This window comes from Lutjanus erythropterus, chromosome 18 (genome assembly GCF_056507025.1).
Source record: "Lutjanus erythropterus isolate fLutEry1 chromosome 18, fLutEry1.hap2, whole genome shotgun sequence".
Lineage (NCBI taxonomy): Eukaryota > Metazoa > Chordata > Actinopteri > Lutjaniformes > Lutjanidae > Lutjanus > Lutjanus erythropterus.
Window position 1 is genome coordinate 28,380,806 of NC_139334.1, and position 23,389 is coordinate 28,404,194.

The following is a 23,389-nucleotide window of genomic DNA, read 5'->3' on the forward strand; positions in this document are numbered from 1 at the left end:
CGCTGAGTAGCCATTTTGGTCCCACCTAAAACAGACAGACCAGCTTCACTTTGGGCCGTCGGAGATGGAAGAAACCGAGTCGACGGCGAGTATTTCAGCCACCCAGACCTTTTAAATCCCTCCAAGAAACATTTACAGGTGACACTCGACGCCATGGCTTGTTTCTAGACTGAGTTATTTTTTGGGGGAAAAAAAACAAGCCCGGGGCGATTTTTGGAAGTGGCGACCGACAGCGCCTTGACGTTAGTTTAGTTAGCTTCACTGACTCAAACCCAAGCGGACAGACGGACACTGATTTCGTTCGCCTGTCGAGTTTGAACACAGGCCATGAACGGTATGTACGCGCCATGAAAACACTGAACACGGGGATTATTATGCTCTTTAGTGAGGATTTTTTCGGTCCCTAACAGTTGAGGTGCTCGGCTCTAACACGTCCGGTCTGGTTTGAAAATTGTCACGATCCATGCTGAGACCGTTTCCCCCGGAGAGAGCTGCAAAGCAAAGCAATAATCTCATTTTTCCGCTGTCGGACTGAAGAAGGTGTCGGCGGATTTTTTTGGACTTCAGACGGTGGCTGGTGGAAGAAGGACGAATAAAATATGTCAACAAAAACTCCTTTGCCTACGGTCAACGAGAAGGTGACGGAAAGTGTAAGTATAAAGGGTTGATTGTTGGGATTTTTATCTGTAAAATATCATTGAATTGCATCTAGAAGGAGGTTGATGTTACACTTAAACTGTGGCTCGTTAATGCCTTTTGTTGCATTATTAGACTGGATGATAGTTAATTGTTTCACACTTCGTTGGTAAATCGTAAACATGCATATTCTCTACTTCTAACACGCCCTTTAATTTTATCCTGTGTCCATTTTGAGATTCATTTAAATGTAAATTTTATTTTTTATCAGCGAGTGATAAGTTTTCATGTGACTGTAAGTAATTAGGATGTAGTCAGGATATTTAGGCCCAGCCACGAACAAAACTACAGTACTTTGCCTGCTGGTTCTGGCAGGCAACAGTAGTTTGTGTTCTGGCTCCCCATTGGCTGCCCCAGCTGTCACTCAAAGGTTTCAACCGTTCAGCTTCCAAATATGGGCTTCAGTAGACCCGCCTCCGCGTGACAACAGAATATCCTGTCTGGAAGAGCCTTGTCAAGGTGGCGACAACATAACAATTATAGTTTCCGGTCTGGATTTTCAAAATTAAACTAATCTCTAACGCGTGATACAGGCATAGTGAAATTGCAGCAAGCATTGAACAGTCTATGTTGTTATCATGTTCTCCTTATTAACATAAAGACATTAAAAATGTGCAAAAGAGATTTCATTGTAGCTGCAACTGTTTTTTTTAGTTATCAGGTAAAATATCAATTGTTTAAAATAATTCAGCTTCACTTCTTCAAAGCCTAAGGTGACATCTTTGAATTGTTTTTTGTTTTTTTCTTGTTGTTTTGGATAAATATTCCATAACCCTTTTCAGCCAATAATAGCCAGTTTACCATTCTAAATGTATTGCACATTTTAACTGAATTGTTGAGTAAACACAAGAAACTGTGATGAATGGTTATTTCCATCCATTACTGTTATGTGGCTATTAGGATTATTACTTAGTGGCACCAGTGCTCCAATTAGAGAACCATTATACTGTTGCAGAGAAGAGGATGCAACAAGATGATGCGATGAGCTATGAGGAGACTGTCAGAGCAGAAACAGCCGATCAGTGCGTGTATAAATGATCACTTTTGTCAGGACCTACACAAGTGCATTAACCCTGTTTTGGAAAAGGCAAGAATTTTTCAAACTGTGCAAAAAAATACATTGATAAAAAGAAGCTTAATGATTTAAAACACAGAAAATCAGAAAATCCTCACATTGGAAAAGCTGAAACAAGATGTTGTCAGATTCGCTGTATATTTGACTGCAATTGACTGCTGTTTTTTTGGTCGGTGATTAATCAGCAAATCTTTGAGCTTCAAACTACATAGTCGATGAATCTTTTCTTCTTCTTCCCTTTTTTCAGTATCACAAAGTGATGTCTTCAACACTTAAAAACTTTTTTTTAAATATAAAACAGTATAGTGGCAAATCCTCACATTTAAGGAACAGCAACCAGCAAATATTTGGCAGTATAACTGTAAATGACTAACGATAAAGTTCTGAATTACTCCCAAACATACACCTGCTAACACTATGGATGTGTAGTAGATGTTTATCTAACTTTCTGGACCACTCATGTGCAGACGGTATTCAGTAGCCTTATTTTGCATAGTGGCTTTGTGGAGAAGTCTGGGCAGTCACATCAAATTGGATTTATAGGGATATCTGCACAGATGTGGATGGATATAGATGTATGAAATGAAGAAAAGCAGCAGCTCCTGACAATTGAGATGCTGAAAACAACAAATCTTTGGCATTTTCGCTCAATAAATGCACACAAGTAAGTGGTCATCAGAATTATTGGGCTTTAATTTGCTGGCGATCGACTAATTGTTTCAGTGCTATATAACATTAACTCTTGTCAGGAAATGAAGCAATATGAGCCACTGTACATACATTTTTTATTACCCTGCTCAACCTTTAAATTGCACAACCTTTAAAACCTATATAGCTGCTTTATTCATTCTCGTAATGCTGTAACACCACACTCCATCTTTGTCAGCATTTTCTGTTTGGCATCTGTTGAATTCAGTTGTTTCTATAAATTCAAACTCAACTTTTCTCCTTCTCGTTGTATCCTCGCCATACATTCCTTTATTCTCCCCATATCCCATCTGTTTAACTGCAACCGTGTAATGTCCACATGTGATATCATGAGAATCTCATGACTCATCACGGTAGCAGCAGCAGAGAGTCAGCTGGAGATAAGACTTATCCTGCACAAACACAGCACTGTGGGTGATAAGATGTGGTGAAACTTTATTGATCCACATTGGAGAAATCAGGCCACTTCAGTAGCTGCATATGCAAAGATTTAATCGATTGAAAACATGGCTTGAAACCAGAAGCAATAACGAAAACGAAAGAAATAGCAATTTATCTGTGGAGCAAAAGATAATTTATGGAAGTCATTTTTTTCAAAGAAAAATGGCAAACATTTGATGGTTCAGGTTCTCAAATGTTCTCAATCAGGTTCCCTATTGCCTACCGATTGTTTTGATTTATAAGTGGTTACCAAATAACAACAAAGCCTAAAGTTAACTCTCAGGTTTAATCTTAGCTGCAAGCAAGATGTTGTCGGCTCTTGTTATGGTACTCTAGAAACATTTTTTTGGAAACTTGACATGCCTTTGAAAAACAACCTTGTGTTATCCTCTATTTATTAAAACTGAAGTCCTTTGTCCAAAATAACTGAAGCACTCGCTCATGTTACCGGTCATAAACTTTGCCTTTACTGGCCAGCATTTTCTTGTGAGTGCCTGATTGGTACTGCACATTTACTACTCTCAACAGAGTGGAGATGGCTCGCTCCTTAGCAACATCCATCTTCAACGATGTGGAAAAAAACCTGTGTTTAAAAGGCCATTATCTACGTTATTTTACAGATTTGTCAAATGTAAACTCCCATTCAGCCAATAGAGATGTGACTGTTAGCATGTGTTCATACTCTAGAGTCTATACATTATATCATCATGCTGAAACCTACGTCGAGTCACATATGAAAGCATTTTTAGAGGAGCTGCAGAAAATGGCATTTATATTGTAAAACATTCACACTTGGGCCAAAATTTGAATAAAGGGAAGGAAGGAACACTTCTAGGAAGCTACAGAATGATACGAAAGTATTTTACTTGCCCCAGACAATCCTTATTTTTGAGCCTATTTTATTGTGAATTTAATATGTTTGTTTTTAGGACCTTTGGCTGAACTAAACATAACGTGATGTAGAGCCAAACAGATATATCAGACTGCAGATATTATAAGTTTGTTATTGGTAAATCACAGCTATAATGGTATGTATATTATCTGATACGAAAACTTTACTTTTGACAGAACATAATGCAGATTGGTTTTTAATTAATTACATGTATGTATTATATGTAATTATATATATATGTGTGTGTGTGTGTGTGTGTGTGTGTGTGTGTGTGTGTGTGTATTTCTAATTATTTAGATAAGTTAACCAAGATGAGAACATATTTTGCTGGCAATTTCAGCATGAGAGAAAAAAAGTCCTTCAAAAAGAGAGAGACGACTAGACATAATCTCCACAAAGCTGGGGAAGCTGCAGACTAAATGATTTACTTGTATTTGATCACACATAAAAATTCCAACTTAATATATACATGAACAGATAAAATGTGATGGTGAGGTGCAAACAACCCAGAGGGGCTTGATCGGGGCACTCTCCAGTAAATGCTTTTAATCTGAAAGGATAGTGTCTGGTTTCCGGTTTTTCGGTCTCTCTGCCTCTAGCAGGCTTGACATAAGATCAGTGCCGCTGCGCCCCCCCTACACCCCCCCCACCCCACCCCCCCGCTGCTGTCTTCCCTCTCTGGTCTGTCTGTGGTTATCTGGGCTCTGAGTTGGGAAAATCTGGTGTTGTGGGAATCTCTATGGGCATCATCAGCAGGGCAGAGCATTTTCCTGTTCAAACATGACGGGCGCCCAGGCAGCCAGGAGACACCGCAGCCTTGTGAGTAACCACCGAAAAGGAAAGGGTCGTATTCAACAGGGAGATGTTTTTTTTCCTTCTACTTACAGGAAGTTGTGAGCTGGGAAACTGGAAATGTTGGTTTTTAAAAATGTTGGTCCTTTATGATTAGCAGATAATACAGTGGAACGAAAAGAAAAAAACTGTTTAATGTTCCCTCAGGCGTATTTTTTGGCCGTGTTTGTGTGTGGTATTCAACAGTGACCTTATCCTAGTTGCTGATATTTTTATCTCCACTGCTATCACTGTAGAAGCCCTAAAAAATTCCTTTAGTGACTTAAAGTGTGTGTGCTGCTTTGTAGAGAGTGACCTTATTGTGCTTTATGACCTTTTCTATCTCCTGTGGTTTATCTAAAATAGTTCACATGGAGATTTTTAATGTGTGTGGTGTTAATTAAGTTTATTGTGACCTTGTCCTACCTAATGGTAACTTTATATTAACTTTATATGACATGATTTTAGCTGTAATGTCTGCACAACGTCTTACAGAATTAATTCTATGACATTTCTGAATCTTTTTAATTTGATGGGTGCACTCACTGTGGAGTCAAAATATAAAGTATAGATAAGATAGATTTCTTGCTCATCATGTTTGACCTCTTTTCTGGTTTTATTTAAAGTTAGAATTTTGCAAGAAAGTCTTAATTTTCTATCTTTATCACTGTCCTTTTCATTGTCACCAGGGTGAACGGGGTCAGTTCGGTTTGTGGACTGGAAGGGAGGGGCTGGGTAGAGCCGGGCGGGGCAGAGGGCAGCGCCACTGCTAATGAGGCATCGGTCGGTCAGTCGATACCGAGGCTGCACCGAGTATCTATCAGATTTTTTTTCTTTATTAGCTGATGGGACACAGAGGGGTGCTTTTGATCACAGCACCCAAAAAAAATCAATGCCTCCATTGGTGGTACTGTCAGAGCTGTGCGACACAAAATCACGACACCAAGCAGTTGAGCTTTGATTGCACTTCAATCCAGAATGCATTGAGTTTTGTGAATGTTGAGTGTTTCTGAGGAATTAGCATTCTGTTATCTGAATATATTCTTTTTGCATCTTTTTACAGCCTCCGAAAACAGTATAATACAGCCAGATGTTCTGATTCTGTCAGTCAAAGCTGAAAAGTGCCACTAGCTCTGTTGAAATCTGTGTCAGACATGATGAGATTGAAAATAATAATCAATAAACAGCATTTCTGACGTTCCACACAACAGATGTCAGATATTTAGTTTTAAGTATCATCTATTCGCTAAACTGATCACGAGATGCATCAAGATCCGTGTGGTTTACAAAACAGAGCTAAACTTTTTTCTTCCTGGTAAATCAGAACAGTAGTGTAGTAACTGTATTTGAACCAGACTGCTGTTATGGATTGATCCTTTTAGCTTTTCAAATAGGGCTGCATTATTTTCACAGTTAATCAATGAATCGTTTAGTCTTTAAAATGAAAAAATAAGGTGGAATATTGCTTATTACAATTTCCCAGAGCGTGGTGTCTTTAAATTACCTCTTTTGTCCAAAGCAAACACTCATCATTTACTATCATGAATGACCAAGAAAACCATTAAGCTGGAACCAGCAGTTGTTTTTGACATTTTAGCTTGAAAAATTAATGAAATGATCAATCTATTTTTGCATTTAATTTCTTTTGACCGATGAATCAACGGATTGTTGGAGCTCTATTTTCAAATAACCTTTTTGAAACCTCATTTGTTGCTTTATGCTCTGCTGTTCAGAGGCATTGCATGCCCAAATATGACATTGACTGTAGCTGCAGATATTGTGTTTTTTTTAAGTTAACCTTTCAAACATAGAGGCACTTAACTATGCTTTACATTTAAGCAAAAAAACCCAAAATGTAAACACACGATGCAAACAAACAAACAGGAAGAAAACAGTTTCTGTTTTGCTTGGGTTGTTTGTGGTATTTGCTCTTATGGCAGATAAGCTGTTAAAAAGGTAAACAGCTGTTACTCAAAATAAGACAAGGAAATGAGGAAGACAAAAGGGAAAAATATATGAAACAAGCAAAAAAAAAAAAGCTCTTCAACCTGGTCACATTTTTTCAGTTTAGTTGTCCATTACTTGTGTGTGAATGTGACCTTCATTAACATGTAGGAGTCAGTGACTGAGGAAGTCTTTCAGTGCATTCTGGGTACAAAAAATCTGATTTAAATCAAAAATCAACTGGGCAAACATCCACACACAGCAGAAAAATTTCCCAAACTACTTCATTAAAGGTCCTATCAGTGTAACTTGAGTGTTAAATGATTTGTTTTAAACCTAGTCAAACATAGTCGATCAACAGGTTATTTATCTACAACGGTTTTGTAATAATAGATTGTTTCATCCTTCAAGTATTTTTTTTCTAGAAAATGTGTTAAAGTAAAAGGTTCCAGGCTCTTAGATGTGAGGATTTTGTGTTTTTTGTCATGTCACATGGTAGGGAACACAATCTTTGGGTTTAGAACTGTTCACCAAGGACTCAGATTACAAAATTATCACCTTTTTAAAATTTATGTTTATAAGAAATTGTACAGGAGGTAAAAAGTGCCTAATGTGATATCTTCCTGTAGCTTTAAAGCTCCGATATGTGGCAGATCAAATGGTGAAACTGCCTGGAAAATCAGTTTTATCAGCCATCTGTGGCTGGTGGAAGAAAAGCTCACTTTCCTCGTCTGGATGCAGAACTATAAATATCAGTAGTTCTTCCTGCAGAGCCTAAGTGGATACGTCACAGTGGGTCAACATGAGTCATGGCTGATACATGTACATGTTTCACAGTGAGAACGATTTAACGACCAGCACGTCTAAACTAATGTGTCTTTTTTTTTTTCCCACAGCACACGTCTCACAGTAATGGACGTCAGGAGATCAGCACACGCTCGGGCCGGACCGGCGTACGATCCCGCAGCTCCGAGGAGCCGCAGCAGCCCCACGTCGGCAACTACCGGCTGCTCAAAACCATCGGGAAGGGCAACTTCGCCAAGGTCAAACTGGCCCGACACATCCTCACCGGCAGAGAGGTGAGCCGCACACAGACGCTGGCCGTTTTTATACAGAGACGTCATTATCTGTCTCTGTATTTGATAGAAGACCAGAAGTGGGTGTCGTTTCTAAATCAGGCAAATGTTTCATTTTCCATCCTAATAATCACCAGCAGTGCAGTTGTTCTGCCATCATAGCAACAAATTTATCTTTGTATGATAAGCTAAACTAAGTTTTATGAACTGTCTGAAGCCCACCATCACCTCCCCTTTAACAAGACGGTATTGAAAAATCAGAAACTATCAGACAAAATATATTAATTGAATGATTCTGTTTTGCATCGAAAATAGAAAAACTACAGTTAAGATTTTAAAAAAAATCCTTCAGTTTAAGTGAATAATCTTAGTGCATTAAATCAGTGATTAAGTTAGATGCAACCTTTTTTTTAAGCTTTGCTGATTTTTGCTGAATAATAATGAGCAACTTCGTGTAGAAGAAATATCCACTTCCATACCATTATTTGTGCTTTCCTCATTAACTTATTCGGACTCGGGTACATCCGTGCCACATATCAATAAACCCATGAATTTGAAAGCCAAAACCACAGCAATCTTAGAAATCTGGTAAATAATATTCCAGTGGTTTGTCCTGTAGTCTTTTTTTAAAAAAAAACATATGAATAGATTAATACTAGAAAATATTACTTAAAGTACATGTAACCATTGGAAAACCTGTCCTTTCTTGCATGTATCATCTGAGCTTTGTGAGCCTGAATGTCAGCACCAACAGTTGGATATTTTGTGCCAGTATTGCCATTAAATTTGACCAATCCATGTTTGTTACAAATCCCATAAACGTAGTCCAACTTATTTACTTGAGTTTGGAAAAAGCGTAATTTTAAGCGTTTACTTTTTCAAGGTTACGAGTATACTTAAATTTGAACATTCTCATTGAAGGATGCTTGATTTTGAGCATAATCTGGTGTTTTATCTACATGCTCTCTCCTGTAAAAAAAAAAAAATGTTTTGAATCTTTGAAATGAAACGGTCTCCCAGTGTCTTGCACTGAACATGGAGTGGAGCTTGATTGACTTCATCACATCTAAAAGGTGGCATCTGTCCAGCATCACTATTTAGACGTGATGATAAAGGCTCTGAGAGTCTGGAAACTTTGGGTATAGGTCCCTTGAAATTACTCAGAACAATTTTTGATCAGAGTTTGCAGTTCCTGAAGATGGTGTGAATCAGTATCACTGCAGGTTTTTACACATCACACTGTCTGAGTTCCTGTCTGTGATTTTGGCGGGGAATGACATTGCTGGGCTGACATTCAGTTTTTATTGCAAGTCATAGCTCAATGCTTCTTTTATATGGATGGAGATGTGAAGCGAGAAAACTGTCAAGTACCAAAATTTCGCACTGAATTTTCAGCCAGATTCCAAGTTTTATTCTTTGACAGTTCGCGATTGAATGAAGAATTTTTCGAAGAGTTTTTCGACCATTGTATTTGGGCAGAGTTTTTATAGTCTGCTGCTGGTGTTTGAACAGCATTTAACATTAAGGAACTTCTTCTATATACATCTATGAAATAGAGGCCTTTATAGGAAAAACTTGTTTATATTCCTTAGAATAAGACATCAAAACAGTTTTGATCTTAAAACTTCACTTGTCTCTGTAAATTTCAAACCCAGCCCCACCAGCTCTATATACTGACGTGTTCATCATGGTGTTGGCAGTAATGGATGTTTTCAGGGCGAGCTGCTGCTGCTGCTGCTGCCGCTGCTGCCGAGCATTTGATTTGTTCATAATTGATGAACAGAAAGAGCAAGCTTCTTCTTAACGCGGCGTACGACATTTAAAGAAACAACGGTGCTCTTTTCCCCTCAATCCCCTCCTGATTCTCTGGTTAATTATTTGGCAGTTGCATTTTGGCATTATTTTTTTCCTCAAGGAGGAAGTTTAAACTGTCTCATTACGCTCTCAGATTGGCTCTCAAGTCTTTAAATGATGTTTTCTCATTGAAAATTCAATGTCGGTTCCCTTTCCTGTGTTTGTCATTTTGCTTTTTAATTTCAGTGGCATATTCCACTTCCTCTTTTACACACTTCTCCTTGGCTGTTATGTCCAATTTTGCTCAGTTTCGATGCTGTTTTTTTCTCTCCCTCTCTCCACAGGTGGCAATTAAGATAATAGACAAGACGCAGCTGAACCCAAACAGCCTTCAGAAGGTAATTTACCCCCCCTTCTCTCTCTTCTGTTGTACTCTCACGCTGAGGCAGAGTTCGTTTACAAATTCATGAGGCACAACAGATTGAGTATTAATTGTGTAAATGGGAAGCAGGGCATGCTGGGACTGAGCGTGTGTTCTCCATATAGAGTGAAGAGCTTTTATTATTTCAGTGTGATGCTTTTGCAGTGGAGGAGATGATTCAGCTCAACATCAGCTGTTCAAACTTTGTATTTTAACATGAAGATATTGGATTAGAAAGGTTGTTATTAAAGGGATAGTTGGATTTTTTTCAAGTGGGATTGTATGAGGTACTGATCAGTGTATTACCTACAGTAGATGGCGATTGTCAGGTTTCCAGTATGGATACTGCTGTGAATGGAGTCAGCAGCAAAACGTGTTTTAGACACTTAGAAATTAAAAATTGGCAACTACTTTGATAATTGATTTACAGTTTCAGTCATTTCTCAAGCGAAAAAATATCAAATGTTTCAGCTTCTTAAATGTGAGGATTTGCTGCTTTTCTTTGTTTTTCATGACAGTAAATGAAGAGTCTGTGGGTTTTGGACTGTTGGTTGGACAGAAAAAGCAATTTGAAGACGTCACTTTGAGTTCAGGGAAATTGTGATAAGCATTTTTCACAATTGTTTGACATTTTTTTGTCTAAAGAATCTATTAATGAAAATAATCGTTTCGAAATGCCGGAAATGAACCAATGAGATGCAGCAGCGAAACTACATTAAGCTATGTATTTATATGCAGTAGTGGTCTGTAATGGACAATAGTGTATTTGAATTATACACAGTACAGTAGTTTAATTTGTGTCATAATTTGAAAAGTTTGAAACAGCTGCATTGTGTTTTTAAACAGTCAGTAAATAGCAAAACTGTCAGTTCAGTTACTTTGATATTCATGTAATAAATATAAAAAAGTCAATTAGATGGCAATCTGCATGAGGTTTCCAGTGTGTTTAGGATGTTTTCTTCTGCTTTACTTTGCTGCCAGATAACCTTTTCTGATGGGAAACTGAAGTTAAGTCGCTCTCTTCCTGCCACCAAACTCCTCTGACAAAAACAGTAATTTTAACTGACAGAGCACAGTTGTTACTGGTCCACTGCTGCCTCGATCGGTTAATTAGTTTGTGTTCTTGCATGACTTTGGTGCTTTAAAAAGATAGTTTGGATTCACCAAAGTCACACAGTAACACAAACAAACTGAAGATTGAGGCAGCAGTAGATGAGCAGCTCCACTGTTCTGTGAGGTAAAATCACTGTTTTTGCCAGAGGATTTTGGTGGCGGAAAGAGAGCGATATTTACAGCAAGGTAAAGGGGTGAAAATATTTTAAATATAGCGCACACTTAAACTGATATTGACTGATAGTTGTTAAGTGGGTAAAAATACATTTTGCTGCTGACACTGTCCACAGCAGCACATTGCTTAGCCAACTACACCGGTACTCCTGGTACTCCACTTCTCCAAACTGTAGACGTGCCGACCACCATCTACTTTAGGTAATACACTGACTGTGGTTAAGTACCTCATATAGCTCCACTTCAAAAAACCTGAACTATCCCTTTTAACTGGAACATGAGGCCTAAAAAGAAGATTGGCTTGAATCATTTCTGCTCGGCCTATTCAGGGAAAAAAGGAGTAAATTCAAGTATTTTGGCTGCTTTTAAAAGGCTTTTAAGATTTAGATTTGTCCTACTTGAACACCTTTTGCTGAAAACTGTGCAGTAACGGCATTTCTCTCAACATTTATTAGCCTCCAAGAGGAACTAAATGTGATTTTTCTTCTACCTTTTTCCAGTTCATGCTGCTTGGTTGTCATGCAACTGGGAGTGACAGTTCTGTTTTCCTTGTTAAATCAACCAAATCAGGAAGCGGGTTTGCTTTTAAAATGCAAATTTCAGAGGCTGAGAGTGAATGCTCCTTTTGCTACACAGTGAATAGCAGTTTCACTTTACAGTTTGAAGTCAGTGAGTTGAGAATGAGCTGCCCATAACCCTGTGTGTGTGTCTCTTCTTTTTTTGTGTACGCTCATTAGCAAGGGAGATGTGTGTGTGCGTGGTTGTTTTGATCTGTGCCGCTGTACATTTTGGCTCTGTCTCTCGGCCTGGAAGTGGTTTCGGGGACGTCAGAGTGATATCGACTTGGCTGCTGCAGCTCCGGAGGCTTTTTTTTTGCTCATCAGACAGAAGAGGGGACGGATCAGTGCGTGGCTGTGGCGGCGGCAGTGGCGGCCACTGTAGCTCCTGGTGGTGGTGGTGGCGGTGATGATGATGTGTTGACGCTCGGCTCGGCTCGGCTCCTCTCTCCCTCGTCCCGCTCAGCGATCGGCTAGTGGTTTTCCATCAGTTTTTCCAAAGCTCCATTGATTCTGGCCTTTGTATCTCAGAGGCCCGGGCCCTTTGGCGTTGGCTGTGACACTACGCTGACAGAAAAACACTGAGTCATGACAGCGCCGTTCACGGAAACACAAAGCGTGAGGCTTTTGTCGGCAATCCTTGTTGTTTTTAGGTTACTGCTTTGTCACAGTCAAAGAAAAAAAAACTCTCTTTGAGGAATTTGTCAGGTTGTTTTTCCTGCCGGTCAACAGGGATTTAGATTTCTTTTCATGTTTATTTTAAGGACTTGAAGCACACTTGAAAAAAGAACCTACATCTCAGTACTTTTTTTTTTTTTAGTACTTTTTCATGATTGGCACATTAAATGTTCCCACTCCTGTCTTGTGTTCCTATTTATAGGCCAACTGTTCTTTTTTCTTTGGTGGCTGATAAGTTGGACATTTAAAGTTGAAGGAAATCCTGACATGGATTAGATTTGTGACTGTGTAGCTCAGTAATTGAGTCTGCCACTGATCTTGATGGGTTCATATATATGAGGGTTACTCATGTTAAAGGAATAGTTTGACTTTTGGCTTTCTAATGTTATTTTATTTTTTTTTACAAAGTGATGCTGTTGTTACACAAAATAGAATTACATGAAATGTATGACTGGTGACTTTTGGTCAGATGGTTGTTTATAGTGATAGAGAAATCCTCAATCAGAGAAGGGTCCATATTCAACCAGTTCACCTGGATAATAATGTCAGATCCTCATAAGACGCTAGCTGCTCTGCTAACACCAGCAGTGCAGTAGTGTCCTTGCCTTGCAAATGTCAGAACAAACTTTTAGATCAGGCCTTGGTGATCAAATGAAATGAGTGAAGATTCAGCAACTAGATTGCTTATTTCTCACCACAGACTTGTTCATAAACAGATTTTGGTTGACTTATCTAGGGCTAATCTAGGGCTTATTTCCATTGTTGATTATTTTCTCGATTAGTCCTTTTAGTCTATAATATGTCAGAAAATGGTGATCATGTCCACAAATTTCTTGTTTTGTCCACAACCCAAAGATAGTCAGTCATGTAGGAATATAGAAAGCAAATATTTCCATTTAAGAAGCTGAAATCAGAGAATTTTGATTTTTTTTTTTTAAATTACTGAAAGCAATTAATCAATTATCAAAATAGTTGGTTGATTTAATAGTTGACAACTAATCAATTGATCATTGGAGCTCTACTTTAATCATCAAAACAATTAACTATAAATGAATCAATGTGCCATACATTGCATTATTTCTCTACTCACTAGAGCACCAAATATGTATTAATTTGTTGAAAATTGTCCCCAATCAGTGCTGTAGCTACTCACATTTGAATAACATTTGCTAAAAACTACAGTGCCCCAATTTAGTGAGCCTTAAAAAAATGACACTATATATTTGTGACCTGTTTTTAAAGCTTTATATCTTCAGTAGGAACCTGTGGGCTTTGAGCTGAGAGTAACAGACAGGCTGGGAAACTCCTGAGAGACGGACTAACACAGTGCTGGTCTGGAGTTTTTAATGCGATTCTTTTCACTTTTTGGTAATATTAAAAATATAAAAAGGTACCAGCCGAATCCTTTAAAACATTCACTGGCCGAACGCGATCGGTCACCTCATGTTTGTGTATCAGATGTTGTGTTGAGTTTTGAGGGAGTGTATCTCGTGTTTATTTTCCTCCGCGCTCCTCTCTCCTCTGAGCTGGTGCTGCTGTAACAGCCAACCTGCATCAGAGCCGACCGGCACCGCTGTGTCCTGACCTCTTATGTAACTGCAAGAATTGGCGAGAGGCTGATAGCGGGGGATATCGTCTCTGAAGCCTAAATGTTTATTTTCAGCCTCTGTTCTTAATAGTTTGGAGGAGCTGAGTCGACATTCACATCTGTCACTGGTTGCTGGCAAACAGCTCTCAGCTCCCATTCTGTTCTTCTCTCTCCGTGTCCTGATTCAACCTGCTGAGGTCTGTCCTGTCGTCAGCCAGCGGGTCAAAGGTCAGGGAGGGAGTGTGACACCCGGAAGTCTTGATTAAATGTAAACAATGTCCATCACATGCTTTGAGTCTGGAACAAACCTCTGCTCTCTCTGTGTGCTGAGGTTTTGCTTTAGTTTTCATTAAGTGGTTGTAGAGCAGTTATTTAAGCCGTACACGTCATTTATAGCACCATTTTTCACTCTGGAGGCAGCAACTCCACAGTGACTCATAAAAATCATTAATCTAACAGGAAGAATTATATTTGTGAAGAGCTTTTCTCGACTTTTTATTTAAAAATAACAGCTTTAATCGTGTGAAACAGAATTTGCAACTGTAAGCCTCTGACGTTACTTATTACTGCTTTGTATCGAACCTCAATACTTTTTGTGTACAGATTTGAAAACTACTGAAGCACCAGGTGTTTTATAGTAATTTTGATTAATTGTTTTGTTGGGTTGGGTGATGAGTCAAAATTTTCCAACCGACCATTGTCAGCCCATCAACTGGCAATTGGCGACATGTTCAACCCCCCCCCACCCACCTCCTCCCGTCCTCTTGAGTCTGAGCTAGTAAATGTGCATGAACGCCAAGTTCATGATGAGCTTAATTAGCTCATTAACTCCTCATAAAACACACTTCATTCAAACTAGAAAGAATAACATAAAACTCACCAAAACTGCCTTTGTTAGCAGACCATTACATCAGCAAAATAAAATTACAATTATCACTTCAGAAGAAAGGAGAAAAAAACAACCGGCGATGTATTCAGCCTGTTTTTGATAGGCAACAGATTCGTCCAGTCGTCCAGCGATATTGTTAAGTCTATAAAACATAAGAAAACGATGAAAGAATTGGTCAGCTCCTTAAGTCCAAGATGAGGTGGTCTTCTAATTCCTTTTTATGTCTGACTCTAAAAAATATATTGACAATAGAATTGCTGTATTTGTACTGTCATCAAGGAAACAAAACTGCTACAAACAAAATTATTGTCATGTAATTAATGTTTTTGTACTTTTCTTGAATCTTTGAATCTTCCATTGTGAACTATAATATAGTTTTAAGTGTTTCCTGCAGAATGACGGCATATCTGTTGCAGGTACATGTGTCTGATATGTTGACTTTATGTGTCACCAGTATGTTACATTAAGTCCCCAAAAAACACAGCTAGTGCTGTGGATTTTTTTGTTCAACCGTGATTCTGCTTTCAACCGGCAGGTGAGCTGCATGTGGTGGAGTTTTGTAGTTAATGACTCAGCCTATCGAAATGATCGCAACCAAAGTGGTACCAAATGACAGTGGCACCAACCAGCTGCTCCTACCTTCTCTGTGTTGTCTGCAGATCTTTTCTGTGATAGCAGAAAGAGATACGGGAAGAGGTAGAGCAGGGAAACCTTACCTTTTCAGGCCTCTTAACAATTATTCAAATGAAACAATCTAAGAAACAATCACATAAAATTCCTGAAATGCAGCTGCACTCGTAGAATTACAAGCAACGACAAGGGTTAACAAAAGCAGCAAAAGGTGAGGAACATCTGCAATAAGTTGGCCTGGCCAGAACTGGTGCTTAAGTTTGTCAGTCACTTAAATCTGCAGGCATCTCTTCGTAACTTCAAAAGAGACAAACTTTTTTCTTTTTTTTTTGCACAGTGTCCTACACTTGGTGAGATTGGGGAAGTTAATTTGAACCAGAGTGTTTATTCCCTCAGGTTGATTTGTTTGTCCAGATGGCAACAATAACATTCAAGCTTCATAGGGACCAAATAACTCTTGTCTCTGTTGCTTAGAAAGCTGACTGCAACAAAAGCACCAGCGGTAAACTGCACTCTGGTTATTATTCTCTTAACTGAAATAAACACCGGGGGTCAATTACAGCAAGAAGTGCACAGACATCCATCACTCTTAGCTGATGTTGCAGGGACTGTAATCCGATTTGTTGTGACTCACCTCAAAGTCTCTGACCTGGTGGGATGAAAGTTAACCACAAACATGCAGTGCATGATCTAATGGTGAGCCCACGGGATTTTGTTTACAAGCCTCAGATCAGCTGCCATTATGGAAACGAGGGGAGGTTTTTCCAGTTTGGACTTCTGCAAGCAAACTGTAGGTGTGATTTCACCCCCAAACCATGTGTCACTTGGCCTGAAGGTGCTTTGTATTGATCACAAGACTGATTGCATAAGCAGGGACAGCTGTGCATCATTGTGGTGGTATGACTGGATCACCAGCAGGTTTATGTCCTCGACCTAATGGTTGTATTATGTGTTGAATCATCCCTGTGTCTCTCCTGTTTTTCCACTAATTCTGTTTACTGCATAACATACCTGACAAAGTAGTCCCATATCCTCGTTGGTTTGCAGTTTTTCAACCTCCCCAGGTGTCAAAAAGGCTTGTATCTGCTATGTAGGACAGTACAGACTGTGCCAAAGACTTCACAAAGTCTCTGAGTTTTTAAATGCTGCCCCTTTTCTACATGATGTAAAAAAAGCTTCTAACATCTGGCTTTGTCTCCAGTAGGAAAGCTCACGGGAACTTTTTAGGGGTGGAAGAAAAAATTGATTGTCTCAATTATAGTAATTCTTTTTGATTTCTGAATTGATTTGTTTATCAGCACGGCAGGGATTTGCATCTCCATTACAATAAGGCTATCTGTTTGAAGGTGTGTCTTTAACTGATATTGCACTCCTCTGGAGTCGATTGGCTGTGAAACATAGGATAAACACGTTTCATTTCCTATAAATGCTTCACAAGAAAAGTCACCAGATATTTTCTTATTTAAAAGCTTTTGTTATGAAGCAAATAAAATGAATTACCAGCAGTAACTTCATGCAACTCATGCAGCTAATAGCAGGGCTGCAGCTGATGATTATTCTCATAGTCGATCATTTTCTTGATTAATCGATTAATAGTTGTTTTAAAATGTCAGAAAATTGCGAAAAATGTCAATCATTGTTTCCCAAAGCCTCAGACGATGTTCTCAAATATCTTCTTTTACTCACAACCCAAAGATGTTCAGTTGACTGTCATGGAGGAGTAAAAAAACAAAACAATTCACATTTAAGAAGTTTAAATCTGAGAATTTGGACTCAAACCAAGTCTCTGCTCACGTAACGTCAAACATGACACATCAGAGAAAAATAAACAACAGACAAATTCATCTGGCCGCATTAAAACAAACCTGCATATTCACACTAATTTTGTTGTAAAATCAGTGTAAATGTGTTAGTGTTTTTCTCTGAGTGACAACTTAACTACACTTAACACGTTTTTTCAGAGCTGCTGTTTCTCTCCAGTAATCAGCAAAGATGAAGCTCCTGTTTCTTGAGCAGCAGTGTTTCTGCTGTCACACAGAAAACCAGCTCAGATTTATTCCTCTGTACTTTGTGTGTGCTCAGGAGAGTATTTTGAGTATAATGATGGGCAGAGAACGTGATCACAGGCAGAGTGTAATGACAGTGAGGAGACCTCAGGCTCACTCCAGAGCTCTTCATCTTCCCCTCCTCCTCCTCCTCATCAGCAGCCAGTCTCGTCCTGGCTCAGTTTGTCAACATGGCTTCCAAACCGGTCGACTCCATCCTGAAGGCCCCACTGACTGACTTCATAATTAACCCTTCAGTTGTCTCTGAACCGCGAGTGAAAAGAGATTTATTATGTCTGTACCTCCCACAGCCGGCGTTCACTGCAGGACCCGAGTGTTTAAATTACTATATTGAAGTTACAGGATTTGAACCGATGATTATTATCTTTGCACCAATTATATTTCAGTTTCTGAGCTGCTTTCTAGACACAAACAGAAAGATCCAGATAGATTGTGTCCTGATTAGCTGAAAACACATTATGGAACTAAAGTATATTTTCATTTGTCAAACTTGTTTAAGTAAAAAAAAATGCCCATCACACGTTCTCTTCCTCCCTTTCTTACTTCTTTTTTCACCTTCACTTTCTCATTATCAGTGATGTGGAGCAAAGAAAAGCAGGCAAATCTTTTCATTTTGTATGATTGATAAACAACTAATCATCTAATTCAACTTCTCAACTGATCGTTTCAGCACCACATCTAATCTAGCTCCATCATCATATCAGATATATCATATCAGAAAGGAGGAGTAACATAAAATAAAGGATCTCTCATAGAGAAACTGTGATGACAGAATTTTCCCAGCGCTTAATACTTCCGCTTAAAACTTCTGGGGTCACGCATTTACGCCAGGCATTTTACAAGAAAAGATATTAATCTATGACGGTTAACATCAGTAACATTTACTTACTTTAGTTAAGCTTGTTTTAGTCTTTAATTTTCGATCTTTCTGATCTGCTGCTGCACAGAGCTGAGACTAAAAGTTTATAATTGTAGTGTCCACTGTTAGAATAAATATTAATACCATGCTTTGTAATTTACCATTGGCCCATTGGCCCTGATTTGAAAAGTGGAGTTTTATTTCCACTGAAAAAAAAAAAGCAAAAGCAAAATGGCGGTGTGCACATTATTGATGTATGCCCAGTCAACACCTTCTTCAGTCCTGTGGCAGACCGCTCTGCCCAGGAGAAGCTCGCTAATAAACGGGATCTCGGCTGCGGCGCTCTTTCAAAAATAAAATGAGTTCTGCTACGGCTGCACAATTAATTGCAGTTAAGATAAAGTTGCAATATGACCAAAGGCAATATCCAAATTGCAGAACCAAATCACAATTTTTTGAAGAAGGAATGTGTAAGAAAACAACATTATAATGAGGTGCAGCACAGATGCCCTGCCCTAAAAATCTTGTTTTCCAGATGAAAGAAAGCATGTTTGTTTGGTACAGACCTCAATATAATAACATCATCACTTTTTTTCTTTCTTTTCTGCTGAGAGAACTTTTCGTAGCTGTAAAAACTTTTCTTGCTGTGTTTTGCTGTCTTACAAGCCTTCAAACTCATGGATCTGTTGCTCAGACTGGACTCCATGGATCATATTTCATTGTCTCACCAGTACCCAAAAGACTCACACAAACACGGTCCCTTGCTTTGTTGTTTTTCCTCGACACAGGGCTGTTTTCAGTCTGAACGCCTACTAACTGGGGATGCTGTGAGAACATCTTAAAACTCTGGGCCGTCGTGACGCCCCAGTTTTGGGCGATTTTTGCAAGAGAAATTTATTGCAGTAGCAGAATCGACCCAGCCAATTCATGAATTGTATAACTGACTAAATAATGGTGTGTATTTTTACTTCGAAACCAAGAACAAAATGTAAAGATGGTTTCTTCAACGGCATGAAACATCTGCACAACAGTGGAAACCCAGACGGTGCAGAGGGGTCAGTGTGGTCAGTATTAAACATGAGAGACACGGGGCTCTTTAATCTCCACATTTTTACACTAACTGTGTGTGTGTTGAAGCAGCTCGGCGTGCAGCACTGACACTGAATGTGAAAACATCACCCGCTGTTTGTCACCATCTGTTTGCCTCTCAGGCAGAAACCAGCAGTCCAGGGTTCAGGACAGAAGGCTTTATCAGGGCGTCTCAGTGGATCTGTGGGTTTGAGACGCCGTGGGTTTGAATCTCGTCAGTGAACCTTTTTGTTGTCTGTCACTCAGACTCCCTACTTGCTTTACTGCCGTCGTCTATGTCACTCCCTACTGTGAGAACAGATTAAAGCTCAAGAGATAAATGAGAAAAATGCACAACTACAGATTTGCTGGAACAGTTTGTCAATTCAATCAGTCAATCAACATTATTATGTTGGAGTTTCTAAATGTAAAAATGAGTATTTGCATGAGCTTCTTAGTTTCATATCCTAATTAAAATGTGGGAATTTTGACTGTTTTTCAAGCAAAATAAGCAATATTAACACATAATTTGGCCATCACTTTTTGGCATCTTATAGACTGATTCATTAAATGAGTAAAACATTGTTCAAAAGAACAGGCGAGTAGCAGAAGAATAAATGTGGACACGATTTTTTATGTGAAAAACAAAGCTGCAAAAATACCTTGCATGGTTCTGCTTGATCAATCATAAATGAATTAAGAAAAAAAATTTTGTGAACAAGCACATGTTTGGTGGTTGTCACTTTAAATATGTTGATGTTCGGTGTCATTAATGGACCTGTGGGTATTTTGACAGCATCGTGAGCTCAAATCACTTAAACTTGGGCTTTGATAATACTATGCAGTAGGCCTACAACTATCGATTATTTTAGTAAACAGAATTTTATTTTTTGTGGTGATTTTCTTGAGCAAAACAAGGCAAAGTTGGGGATATCAAAACTTGCCACCATATTGACTTACATTCTTAACTAGCAATTGCATATAGGCATAATTACTGTACATCATTTACTTGCCAATATTGATTAATGTTAAATTAAATGGTCATGCTACCTTGTCGCTCCATGGACTGGATGCATGCTTTCTGGTTGGATGCTGTAGCACTGAGATTGCACTGAATTGATCGGCTAGTTCAGTTTTACAGTGGACACGCAGTACAGACTTTTCAGTTTGTTTCGGCTTGAAACGATCCCAAACTTCAGACACTTTCTGTAGCGTTTTCTATCCTGTCTCTTCTCTTTGCCCTTCACTATTTCCTCTCTTCCTCCATTTTGCGCTTGGTGCCTTAAAATCACAACACACACAGCATTAAGTGCTTTGTGCAGCAGCAATAATTATCCATGGGGGACACAGTGCACTGAATATCGTAATGAATCTTCATTGCAAAGAATTTTCACCAATTTCTTTTAGTAATCGAGTTACTCAAGTTTCACAAGGAGTAAATGTTCTGCTGTATGTATCTCTTCTTTGGTTGGGAGGTATTTGTGTCTCTGTGTGTGTTTTCCGGCTGCACAGCCTTCCTCCGTTCCTCAGTAAGCCAACTACCAAACCTCCTGAAAGATTGATGCCTTTTTATATTTTTATGGAGGGGAAGAGAGCGAGGAAGGGGGGAGCGAGGTGTAGTTAACAGTGGATCAATAATAAATTGCACTCCGTTCTTTTTATGCCTATTCCAGCAGAAGACTTAAAAGCACTTTTGGCCGTTACAAATCTGCTTGTCTGGTCATCTCTGAATGCTGATGGGGGAAGAGAGCGTGTGTGGACAGAGTGTCTTGTTATTAGTGGGGGGCGGGGGGGGGGGGTAGATGTGATGGCGCATGTTTAACTTCATTCAGATCCTCTTCTTGACCCCGCCGGAGCGGAGTGGCGGCTGTTGTGTGAGCATCTCTGAGTGGTGACAAAACGATCACATTTCCTTGATGTTGGCACAACATATGAACCAGTGTTTTGGTTTATGAACACTTGATCTCCTGTTATGAAGTGAATGAGAATAACTGCAGTGTTGATGGGGGAACCCTGACGATGTGTTTCTTCATCATCTGGACATGAGGCAGGAAAACTGTGAGCTGCCATTTAAAATTAATGGAATCTGTGTGCACTAATCTGAAAATCCATTTAAAATGTAACTTTAATCATTGCTTTGTTACATGTTACATGTAAATGCCACTTAATAAGTAAAACCCCAGCAAATGTGATTTTTCTTCAGTGCAGTGCAGTGTGAAAAATCCGTAACATCACAGCCTTAAAACGTGCTTATAATTTCTGTTAGAAGCATTTGTTGAATGATTTCTTTCCCAACTTTTCCTTACTACAGGGTTCATACAAAGTCTTACAAGTTTGGAATACTTCCTTTTAAAGGTTATTGTTTTCAAGGTCAGGAATGTGCTTAAATTTGCCATTGCATTTATGATAACGGTATAGATGTGATGATTTTGGTTTAGGCAAAGGTGCCTGAATTTAACTGTAAGAACCTTGATGATAATGAAGCTGAAAACAGTCCAAAGATGATGGTCTGTGGAGATGGTGCACAAACTGTAAACAACTACACCTTGAGATGAACTGTCAGTCCCATATGTTAGCTTAAAAGGTTAATGAACTTCAGTGTAAACTGTGTCACAGCTCATGTCAGTCAGGTTTGTTCCTCTTTTTCAATATTGTGGTTTTTACCACTTCTTTTATTTGTAATTTAAGTTACAATATGTGCTGTCCTGAGCTTTATTTTTGTGTTTACGAGTTCACAGAAGCAAACATATTCCTGTTAACTGTGCTGAACTGTCAATAAAGTTTTACATCTATTCACAGATTGCACTATAAACATTTATTTTCTTTCTTTCTCTTCAGCTCTTCAGAGAAGTTAGAATAATGAAGATCTTGAATCATCCCAATATAGGTAAGTGGATCTTACACACACACACACACACACACACACACACACACACACACACACACACACACACACACACACAAAGTATATTTGCACAAATAGCATTTGTTCACATGGGTTTTAATGTATGCTAGTGTGATTTGATTATTGAAATCCTCAGTCATTTACATTTTAGACTGATCAGGTCAGGGTTTGAAGTCTGCTCAAAGACACTTGACATGCAGGCCTCTTTGACCTTTGACCTTTCTGTTAGTGGTACGGTCACATGAACCAGCAGCATGCTGCCAGCCTGGATTTCATCACCTTGTTTTAAGTTCGAAGCAGTGTTGGTTAAGCTTTTTAGTTCCTGTTTTATTTTGTTTTGATTCACATTGACGTGACAGGAGATTAGTGAGAAGAGGGAGCGCTCTTTAAAATCAGACTATCCTTGGAAAAACTTTCTGGCAGCCATTTAAAATACGAGTAAAGGACAAACACTGACCTATGCCAAAACTGCAGTTAAAATTTTATGACACGGATGTAAAGACATTTTATTGTGTCATGAGCTTGATAGCTGCTGTCCTCTATAACTGTATCTGATTGATGAAACCAAAACTGGTGGGTCATTCTTTCCGCTTTGTTTTGGGATTATAAAATGACGCGGTTTTGATCAATAAACAAGAGCACACTGCCTGGAGCAGCAGAAACTTTGGCATCACATCAGCCGGCTGCGAGAGGAAATACCAACTAACACCAAACCACTGCAGCAACAAGAAACCAGTATCATGAAAACATCAGCTGTTGACGGTTTGAACACAAACTGGATAGCAGCAGCAGCAAAACATGAGAAATGGCACCGTGATCTTGATCAGCTGGTGTTTACAGTTCTTATTTTCGTGATTAGTTAGTCTGTAGATTATTCATCTCCTCACAAAATGTTTGTTTCATAAAATGTAAGAAAACTGTCAAAAATAACCATTGCAATTTCTTAAGGCATAAGACCACTTCAAGAACATATTAAGTTTATTG

General features: G+C 38.9%; 1 protein-coding gene across 15 annotated transcripts in view; it reads left to right on the forward strand.

Annotated features, from left to right (window-relative positions):
* Positions 1 to 23,389, forward strand: part of mark3a (MAP/microtubule affinity-regulating kinase 3a) — a 75,788-nt gene continuing 52,399 nt past the window's right edge. For 8 of the 15 annotated variants that reach the window (XR_014772263.1, XM_084741818.1, XM_084741819.1 and 5 more), the window contains exons 1-4: positions 1 to 650; positions 7,484 to 7,666; positions 9,802 to 9,855; positions 22,339 to 22,387. Coding sequence is in view for 14 of the 15 variants with exons in the window: in XM_084741818.1 (XP_084597944.1) it covers positions 600 to 650; positions 7,484 to 7,666; positions 9,802 to 9,855; positions 22,339 to 22,387 (337 nt within the window). In the remaining variant the exon portion in view is untranslated. The remainder of the gene's footprint in view (positions 651 to 7,483; positions 7,667 to 9,801; positions 9,856 to 22,338; positions 22,388 to 23,389) is intronic. The other 7 variants (XM_084741808.1, XM_084741812.1, XM_084741811.1 and 4 more) reach the window with 1 other exon arrangement.